The sequence below is a fragment of the Orbicella faveolata genome, unplaced genomic scaffold (genome assembly GCF_042242905.1).
Source record: "Orbicella faveolata isolate gen_17 unplaced genomic scaffold, um_ofav_v1 contig_47, whole genome shotgun sequence".
Lineage (NCBI taxonomy): Eukaryota > Metazoa > Cnidaria > Anthozoa > Scleractinia > Merulinidae > Orbicella > Orbicella faveolata.
Window position 1 is genome coordinate 28184266 of NW_028301577.1, and position 10224 is coordinate 28194489.

The window sequence follows — 10224 nt, forward strand, 5'->3', positions numbered from 1 at the left end:
CTTGACTGGCCAACCTTTCCATCGCACCAAGACTTTATCCCCTTTTCGTTTGACGATCTTGTCGATGCGGAACAGATCGTCGTCTTTCACGTTCACCTTTTGCAAATCCTGCGCGTAAAACGTACCCTCGACCGCCGTACCGTCCCATTCTTCCACCTTGTACGTGGTGACCTTCCCAGGACGCACCCTACGTATCACAAACACCTCTTCGGTCCAACCGGGTAAATACCCTTTCTTGAACTGTCGGAACTTCTTGTTCAGTCTCACACGATCCCCGACTTTGAGTTGCGGTTTCTTCAATTTCCCTTTTTTCTTCCCGTAAAGAGTCTCCCACACGTCCTCGCTATTCGCTAAAGTCACTTGATCGGGAGCCATCTTGATACTGCGATGATACGATCGATTGTACCCTCGGACCAGATCTTGTAACACGGGTACATACTTCATCGTATTCTTCACGGTGAAGTATCGGTACAAACGTTCTTTCAGGGTCCGATTGAACCGTTCCACCACACTGGATTTCGTATCCCCACGCGTCGAAAAATGATGAATGCCTTTCTGCTTCATCAAATCCTGAAACGTCTTGTTGTAGAATTCCTTCCCGTCGTCCGTCTGGAGATTGATGGGTTTTCTACCTCCTTTCAGGATCTTGGCCATGGCTTCCGTCACCGCTTTACCCGTCTTGCTCTTCAAGGGCTGGACCCAGGCGTGCTTGGAAAACACGTCCACCACCGTCAAGAGATAACGATACCCTCGATTGTACCTCGAAATATTGATCACCTCGATCAGGTCGGCCGTCCACTGCTCGTCGATGCCGAACACTACCACCGGGACCGTGGGAAACCGACGACGTCTGGGTTTGTGCAACGTGTACCCCAAATCCCGTTGCAAGACCTCGCGAGCGCGTCGTACCGACATCTTATTGGCCTGGGCGAATCGCGTCAGACCGCCCAGACTACCGGGTCTAGAAGGATCCCGATACCGTCCCAGTAACGTCCCGGTCGAAAGCGGCTTCTGCTTCTTCTTTTGACCTTTCTTCTTCATAGTCGATAAAGTTTGTAAATGCACTGTCTCCACAACTCGAAACGCTGCTCACGTACCTCCAGATACTTCTTAAATGAATCGGGTTGCCGTTTCAACCACAAGATATAAACCACAAAACGCATCACGTTGGGTTCGACGTCGGTATAGTCAAACACCTCCAAGGGCGAATCACTGAAGTCGTACGGGATGGGTTCACTCTTACCGTATCGCTCGTAGACTCTATCGCACTTGGAACACAAAGTGGTCCAACACCATCGATCGGCCATGGTCGCACACACTCTCGAGATCAACCAACTCAAGGTATGAGACATAACGATTTGAACCCAATTTTTTATTCACACTTTCTTATATGTACAAAAACGTCGTGCCTGATTGGTTCTTACGAAAAATCGACTCCGATTGGTTAAAAACGAAAAAGAAGGCAAGAAAGACCTAGTCCGAATCTGAAAAGTACTGAACATATTCCGTGTTCTTACATTCTTGACCGTACTCATTATCACAGTCCTCCTCAAAGGTATCCATGGCATAATATTTACAATTTCTCCAATCACATTTACCGGGTCTCCACTTCAGGGCTTCCTCCTCGTTCCCCTTCACATAGAATGCTTGTCGCATACTCTCTCTACACTCACCACACAGGTCATCCTCGTCGGCTTCGAGGGCGCGGAAGAAAAACCGATCCTTCCACAGATCACGCTGACGCATGATATCGTAGATCAACTCTTCCAATTTCAGACACGTTTCCTTGTGAGCGCACCTGTTGAAATTCAGTATCTCCTCCACCCTGGGACTCTTGTCGTTCTTCAACACCCGTCGTGACAGGTCGCGAGCGAACCGCAAGGGTTCAAACAGATCACGGATGGCATCGCTCATCATGTACGTGAGGTTATCCGTGGCGATCAAACAGGCACGCTCGGTGTCCAGGGTGGGATCCCGACAATGAACGAATTTGAATTGACCGATACCACTTCTGTACATCACGCGACACCACTCACCACAGAACAAAAACACATGTTCGTTCTTCTTCATCATCTCCAAAATCGTACCACCCCAGTCAGGACGACGTCTCATCATGAGATCAAAAGACCACAGACTATCGGGTATTTGACCTAACGGTTCAAAGAGATTGTCAAAAATGTACAGGTCCACTCTGGCATCCGGAATGGCATCGAGATCTCTTAAAGTGTGTACCTTCTGATCCACGATCTGCTCCACGAGGTCCCGAATCTGGTTCGAGTTGCTATAGTAAGTCATCTTGAAACCCACCCTCAGACAAACTCGTTAAACTTCTTTCCTTCTCGATCCGCTCGCTTCGTGATCTCCAAGCCCGACAAATGAGGATAGCAACTACGGTCGCACCAGTCAATCAAGTGCCTCTGTAGCCTATAGTACAAAGGGGAGACAAGACGTAACTCCAAGTCAATTATCTTCCCATGTAACGGTCTTTCGCCTTCTTTTTCGATTGTATCCAAAACGTCAGAAGCTCGATTCAACTGCTGTCTCAGATCTTCAAGGATCTCTTTCACAGCTCTCTCATCCAAAATCCTATAGGTCATCACCGCGTCAAGAGCAAGTCGAGAATGATTCGCTGCGTCCAACGGGCTCCTTTTATACCCGCGCCGTGGATCCACTTTTCACTCCGTACTTTCCCGGATCACGTGCTCCTTTTCAGATCCCACCAATCGGAACGAAGACCGTCACATGATCCCATCACACCACACGGCACCGATTGGTCGTCAAAAACGTCCATAAAGTCGAACCACGCATTCTGTCACGAGTCACTTTTTCTCAGCAGGCGTCATGGATTCACACGTCGAACCCGACAGGAAAAAGAAAAAGAAAAAATCGTCCAAAAAGAAACTGAAACTGCTCTTGCCCCAGAGAGTGGAAGGAGAAGTAGGAGGTAAACAACTACAATCCACTTTAGACAGATGGTTATTCAAAAAACCTCGTACCAGACTCCGTTTCAACGAACGCGTCCTCTTCAAAGAGATCACCCCTGACTCGGTCAGTTGGACCACTGTCCCTATCAAAGGCTTCTCGCAACCATGGAGCGCGTTTTCGATCCAACGCCAAGAAGTCAAAAGCCAAATGAAAAGTAACCATCACAAGCGAAGGCAAAGACTGACCCCCAAAAACGTGCGAAAAACCACCCACATCCTAGAAACCATGCGACGGGAAAACACCTTGTTGGGATACTAACTCGTTCTCTATCTTCACAGACTCAAAACTACCTGCCATTCAAGGCGGATGCATGACCGTGATAAGAGACTCACCTCCTCGAACCATGCAAGTCCTGCAAGTCCTGGAACCCCTGGGACTCGGCAAATTCAAGAAAGACAACCTCGTAGAATTACCGCCTGAAGTAGACGACCGAGGAGAATCCACCGAAGTCCAAGTGTTGGAGGAATTCGACCCCGATCAGTTCCTGAACCAACTGAAACCACAAGATCCCACTTGCCCACGTTGTATGGTACCCCTGGAATATGGAAGCGTGCGAACCCCAGACGGTCGTACCTGGGAGTATTACCGATGCCCCTCTTCCAGATTCTACACCAAGTGTTATGTGACCTGTGGCGTCAAAGAGGTGGGCACCTACCTGAGACGCGTCGAAGAACAGACCCACCCCTGCTACAGGAACATCGACCCGGCTCGTTTCCGATGTCTATGCAGCAAGTCTCTGGTCTTAGCCACCTCCCACTCTCAGTCCAACCCAGACAGACTCTATCTCAAGTGTCCCAAGCGTACCTGCAAGTTCTTTCAATGGATCGACGAATACCCGAGAGGAGTTGCCGAAGCCATACTGATCAATGGACAGGACCCAAACTAAGAAAAGAGACAGACAGTTTTTTTGTAAAAAACACACTCTGATTTTTAATTCACATTTCTTTTTTACACGTTGGGTAATTTGTCTTCCGCGTCGATCATCGCTCGCATTGTGTTCTGATTACATTTGTTGAAAGTACTATAATAGAAGTGAATTGTGAGTATATAGCGTCTCGCTGTCTTCTTCTGTCTCCTCGTCCACGTGGACTGAAATGGTTCAAAACCGTAACATAACATCAGTCTATGAAACGTAATACGGTCCACGGGCGGCTTCACTTTCACGTCCCATACAATGTTCTTACGTATGGTCAGGATCGAGTTAAACAAAGTTCTCCCGAAACACTTCTCGATTCTCCGGTACATGCTATGACTTCGGGTCCAGTTTTCCCTCTGCTCATCCATGAAAAATAAGATTTGGTGGAACATTACCTCGAGCTGACTAGAATCTTTGAGTTGTGTCAGCCATCGTCGACCCACCAACAAATCTCGGATGGGAAAGTTCATGTCCTCATAGAATCTGGTCCAGGGTGCCTCCATTTGGTCAATGGCTTCCTCATAGGTAACCTCGGGCTTTCTCGGCACATGGTTTTGTAGTCCAATCTCTCTCAAGGCCATGATAGCGCTCAATACAAGTTCAAAACTCAGAGTGAAGATCGGGGGCAGCGCGGATTCGCTTTATGAAGATCCGTCCAGCCAATCACAGAACAAGACGAAGTCACGTGTTACCCCAGACCCAGGGGATAGGGGGGTATCCCCCTACCACACCCCCTCACGGTAGGAGACTGGACACCATTATACCGTGTGTATAAAAATCGAGTTGGACCGTTCACTTTTCACTCTGAGTTTTTTTTCAACTTGTATGAGCGCCCACTACAGAAGACTGTGGATACTCTCCTTGCTGTGGCTTCTCAAAATACCGAGTGAGTGAGTATGGAACTATTAGAGCAGTGTAACATAGAGTTGACCACCAGGGAAAAGCGGGTGAGAGAGTGGATGAAGGACGAAGATGAAGAGACACCCTTATACATAGACTTAGAACAACTTTTAGATTTTATCCGGGTGGCCCTAGACGAACTAGATCTTTTATTCCTGGAGGAGAGGCTAGGGACCCTCGACGAGGACGAGATCAATGATTTAGTCGTCCATGTAGACTTTGTCCGCGACACTTACCATCAACTGCTTCAATTCTAGACATGGAACAACCCCTCCATTGCCACGTGTGCAAACAGCTGAGACCCTGCTGCCGCCAACCCATCCTAGAATTAAGCAGAAATGGAACCCACACCCAATTCGTACGCGCGATCTCGGGACCACTGAGAAAAGAATGGGGACTAGCGTGCGTCTACGCCACCTGTTGCGGGGTCATCTACGGGATGTACTACAATGGGGAAACCGAATGTTACGAACCCGTCTTCCTGGGAAACGGTTACAACCAGGCCCTGTCACGTGTCAATCACGTGAAATCGTTCATTGATTGTTATCCCGAGGAAAAAGAGGGCGCCGGTCAATAGGACCGTGCACACGTCCCACCCTGTAATAACAAGTGGAATGTCCAATAAAAATTGTTTTTGCTCTATTTTCAGACTCCATGTCTCGATTTCCTAACCCCCAATGTATATGGTGTAAGGAAGGATACACCTCCAATCACAGTATCAGAGACTACTTCCTGACACCCTGTTGTGACCAATTCTTTCACGGAACCTGTAAAGCCCTCCACACCTGGTGGTTGAAACCCTCCGAAAGACTCTGCCCTCATTGTAAAGCGGTGAATTTCGGACTGCCTCCCGATGACATCCCCAAAACCAAGTCCTAAAGAGGTAAGCGCTTCGATGGTCTAATGGTCAAGACGTTGAGTTGTGGCCTCAAAGACCCAGGTTCGATTCCTGGTCGGGGCATTAAAATTTTTTTCTTTTTCCATAGAGACCCCTGGCCTGTAAAATCTGTTTGGACGAACCCCACCCCGACGAGGATGTCATGCTCCTTTTCCTCACCTAACACTTTCCCTACCCCTGGTACATGCGTAGAGACCTCTCCAAAGTCTCGCCCTTCGGACGCGTGTTCGAATCCTCCTCAGGCTTTCACGGAGAATTTCTCACCCCACAGACCATGATGCTATCCCTCGTGCACCTGGGAACCAATGACGTGCAAGCAATCAGGATGATGCAAAAAATCACGCAACAAACCATGTACATTCTCTCGTTAAACGATCTTTATTAGTGTTACAGGCATGAATAAAAATGTTTTTTTCACTCCTCTGATTCTGGTGGTGGTGTTTTTACAATTTGTTTGATAAATGCTCGGTACGCCAACTCGTCTCGGTTCTCCCAACTGCTCTTCCACGCCTCCCATCCGTCCTCAAATCCATCCGGCAACTTCTCCAAACACACGGGGTCTTTAAACGAGACTGACTGGTCAGCAAGCATCTTCTCAGACAGCATTTTTCGGAACCTCAGCACCTCATCCGCCAGCTTCACAATTTCTTTCCTCAGAACGACATCCATGGCGTGAGAAACCGCATTCTTCATTATCTTTCCGAGAATACCCTCATGAACGGCATCCATCACTTTCGCCGCAAATTCTTCTCTCGTAATGTCGTCTATTAACTCCTCCTCAGGAACCTCATCCGCCTTCGTCTTGCTCTCCTCTGAAGACATCTTCTTGTCGCCGATCTCAAAACAACAATACTCACTCCACACTCACGCAAACCCTTTTATTCCCATACGAACCTCGATTTCATGCACGTGACAACCTCGATCTCATGGATTGGCTATCGCCTTATTTGGACATGCGCGTCACAACCTCGATTTCAGGTTGTCCTATCTGCGCATGCGCCATTTTTCGCCAAAGCGGCCATCTTGGATTTTAAATTTTAAGAGAATGTATGGGAAAAAAGTGGTCACGTGGTATGATCCCTGGCTCCTGATTGGTTACGGCCCAAACAAGCGCTATTGACTACTCCGGGGACCCTAAACTAACTTTTGATAGCTTTGGTTTGCAGTGAAATGCACACAGCAAAACTTTTTGAACGTTCACTTTCGAGCTTCTGGACAGAAATATAGCCCCACTTCACTTTAAGACTGAAAAGGTAGCCGAGAACGCCTGGGGAGCATCGTGATTTTGACAAACTTCAGCTCGATTTACCGGAACTTGGGGAATATTTTCCAGTCTCAGGGACGGTAAACTAACTCGTGATGGCCATGTTTTTCAGTCAAAGAACACAGCAAAACTTTTTCAACGCTCACTTTCGGGATTCTGGGCCGAAATATAGCCCCACCACTTTAAGACTGAAACAGTAGCCGATACCGCATTTCGCGCATCGTGATTTTGATCAACTTCGGTTCGATTCCCTAGAACTTGAGCAATATTTTTTCAGTCCCGGGGACTCTAAACTAACCCCTGATGGCCTTGGTTTGCAGTGAAATGGACACAGCAAAACTTTTTGAACGCTCACTTTCGGGCTTCTGGCCCGAAATATAGCCCCACTTCACTTCAAGACAGAAAGAGTAGCCGAGACCACTTTAGGGGCATCGTGATTTTGACCAACCTCGGCTCAATTTCCCGGACGTTGGGGCATATTTTCTTGTCCCGGGGACGCTAAACTAACTCCTGATGGCCTTGGTTTGCAGTGAAATGGACACAGCAAAACTTTTTGAACGCTCACTTTCGGGCTTCTCGCCCGAAATATAGCCCCCCTTCACTCTAAGACTGAAAGAGTAGCCGACACTACCTTACGCAACTCGTGATTTTGAGCAACTTCGGCTCGATTTCCCGGAAGCTGGGGGATATTTTCCAGTCCCGGGGACTCTAAACTAGCTCCTGATGGCTTTGGTTTGCAGTCAAATAAACACAGGGAAACTTTTTGAACGCTCAGTTTCAAGCTTCTGGACAGGAATAAAGCCTCACTTCACTTTAAGACTGAAACAGTAAGCGAGACCGCCTAACGCGCACCGTGATTTTGACCAATTTCGGCTAAATTTCCCTGAACTTGGGGGATATTTTCCAGTCCCGAAGACTCTTAAGTAACCCCTGATGGCCTTCGTTTCCATTGAAATGGATACAGCAAAATTTTTTGAACGCTCACTTTTGAGCTTCTGGGCCGAAATATAGCCCCACTTCACTTTAAGACTGAAAGACTAACCAAGACCGTCTTGCGCGCATCGTGATTTTGACCAACGTCTTCTCCATTTTCCGGAACTTAGGAAATATACTGCAGTACCGGGGACTCTAAAGTAACTCCTGATGGCCTTGGTTTGCAGTGAAATGGACACAGCAAATTTTTTGCAGCGTTTACTTTGGAGCTTCTGGGCCGAAATAGAGCCCCACTTCACTTTAAGACTGAAAGAGTAGCCGAGGCCGCCTTAGGTGCATCGTCATTTTGACCAACTTCGGCTTGAGTTGCCAGAACTTAAAAGATATTTTCCACTCCCGGGGACTCTAAACTAACTCATGATGGCCTTCGTTTTCAGTGAAATTGAGAGAGGAAAACTTTTTGCACGCTCACGTTCGAGCTTCTAGACCGAAATATAGCCCTACTTCACTTTCACACTGAAAGAGTAGCCGAGACCGCCTTACGCGAATCGTTCTTTTGACCAACTTCGTCTCGATTTCGCGGAACTTGGGGATATTTTGATGTCCCGGAGACTGTAAACTATCTCCTGATGTGGCTTGGTTCGCGGTGAAATGGACACAGGAAAACTTTTTGAACTTTCACCTTCGAGCTTCTTGGCCGAAATAGAGCCCGAGTTCACTTTAAGAATGAAAGAGTAGCCGAGACCGCCTTACGCGCATCGTGATTTTGACCAACTTTGGCTCGATTTCCCAGGAAATGAGGAATATTTTCCGGTACCGGGGACTCTAAAGTAACTCCTGATTGCCTTGGTTTGCATTGAAATGGAGAGAGCAAAACTTTTTCAACGCTCCCCTTCGGGCTTCTGAGCCGAAATATAGCCCCACTTCAGTTTAAGACTGAAAGAGTAGGCGAGACTGCCTTACGCGCATCGTGATTTTGACCAACTTCGGCTCGATTTCCCAGGAAGTGGGGAATATTTTCCGGTACCGGGGACTCTAAAGTAACTCCTGATTGCCTTGGTTTGCATTGAAATGGAGAGAGCGAAACTTTTTCAACGCTCCCCTTCGGGCTTCTGAGCCGAAATATAGCCCCAATTCAGTTTAAGACTGAAAGAGTAGGCGAGACTGTCTTACGCGCATCGTGATTTTGACCAACTTCGGCTGGATTTCCCGAAACTTCGGGGATATATTCAAGTTCCAAGGACTCTAACCTAACCCTGATGGCCTTGGTCTGCAGTGAAATGGACACAGCAAATTTTTTTTGAACGGTTACTTTCGAAATTCTGGGCCGAAATATAGCCCCACTTCACTTTAAGACTGAAAGAGTAGGCGAGACCGCGTTACGCGCATCGTGATTTTGAGCAACTTCCGCTCGATTTTCTAGAATTTTGGCGATATTTTCAAGTCCCGGGGACTCTAAACTAACTCCTGATGGCCTTGGTTTGATGTGAAATGGACGCAGGAAGACTTTTTGAACGCTCAGTTTCGAGCTTCTGGGCCGAAATACAACCGTACTTCACTTTAAGACTGAAATAGTAGCCGAGACCTCCTTACGAGCATCGTAATTTTGACCCAGTTCAGCTCGATTTCCCGGAACTTGGGGGATATTTTCCAGTCCGGGGGACTTTAAACTAACTCCTGAGAGCCTTGGTTTGCAGTTAAATGCAAAAAGCGTAACTTTTTAAAGGTTCACTTTCGAGCTTCTAGGCCGAAATATAGCCCCACTTTACTTTAAGACTGAAAGAGTAGCCGAGACCGTCTTACGCGCAGCGTGATTTTGACCAACTTTGGCTCGATTTCCCGAGAAATGGGGGATATTTTCCGCTACAGGGGACTCTAAACTAACACCTGATTTCCTCGGTTTGCAATATAATAAACACAGCACAACTTTTTGAACGCTCACTTTTGAGGTTCTGGGCCGAAGCATAGCCCTACTTCACTTTAAGACTGAAAGACTAGCCGAGACCGCCTTACGCGCATCGTGATTTTGGGCTACTTCGGCTCGATTTCCCGCAACTTGGGAGATAATTGCCAGTCCCGGACACTCTAAATTAATTCCTGATGGCGTTGGTTTTCAGTGAAATGGACACAGCCAAACTTTTTGAACGTTTACTTTCGAGCTTCTGGGCCGAAATATAGCCCAACTTCACTTTAAGACTGAAAGAGTAGCCGGCACCGCCTTACGCCCATGGTAATTTTGTCGAACTTCGGCTTGATTTCCTGGGACTTGGGGGATATTTTCCAGTCCCGCAAGCTCTAAACTAACTCCTGAATGCCTTGGTTTTTAGT

The 10224-nt window shown here is 47.5% G+C and overlaps 2 protein-coding genes and 1 non-coding gene across 3 annotated transcripts; 1 reads left to right on the forward strand and 2 right to left on the reverse strand.

The window, feature by feature from the left end:
- Positions 1 to 1473: 1473 nt before the first annotated feature.
- Positions 1474 to 2300, reverse strand: LOC149097807 (uncharacterized). Its single transcript, XM_089280134.1, has one exon. It carries the CDS (start codon positions 2293 to 2295, stop codon positions 1474 to 1476), a length of 822 nt encoding a protein of 273 aa, XP_089136260.1. The 5' UTR covers positions 2296 to 2300.
- Positions 2301 to 5690: 3390 nt separating this feature from the next.
- Trnah-gug (transfer RNA histidin (anticodon GUG)) lies at positions 5691 to 5762 on the forward strand. The gene has a single exon. It is a non-coding gene; the product is annotated as a tRNA-His (tRNA).
- Positions 5763 to 6058: 296 nt separating this feature from the next.
- Positions 6059 to 7305, reverse strand: LOC149097809 (uncharacterized). Its single transcript, XM_089280135.1, has one exon. It carries the CDS (start codon positions 6519 to 6521, stop codon positions 6114 to 6116), a length of 408 nt encoding a protein of 135 aa, XP_089136261.1. The 5' UTR covers positions 6522 to 7305; the 3' UTR covers positions 6059 to 6113.
- Positions 7306 to 10224: the final 2919 nt, after the last annotated feature.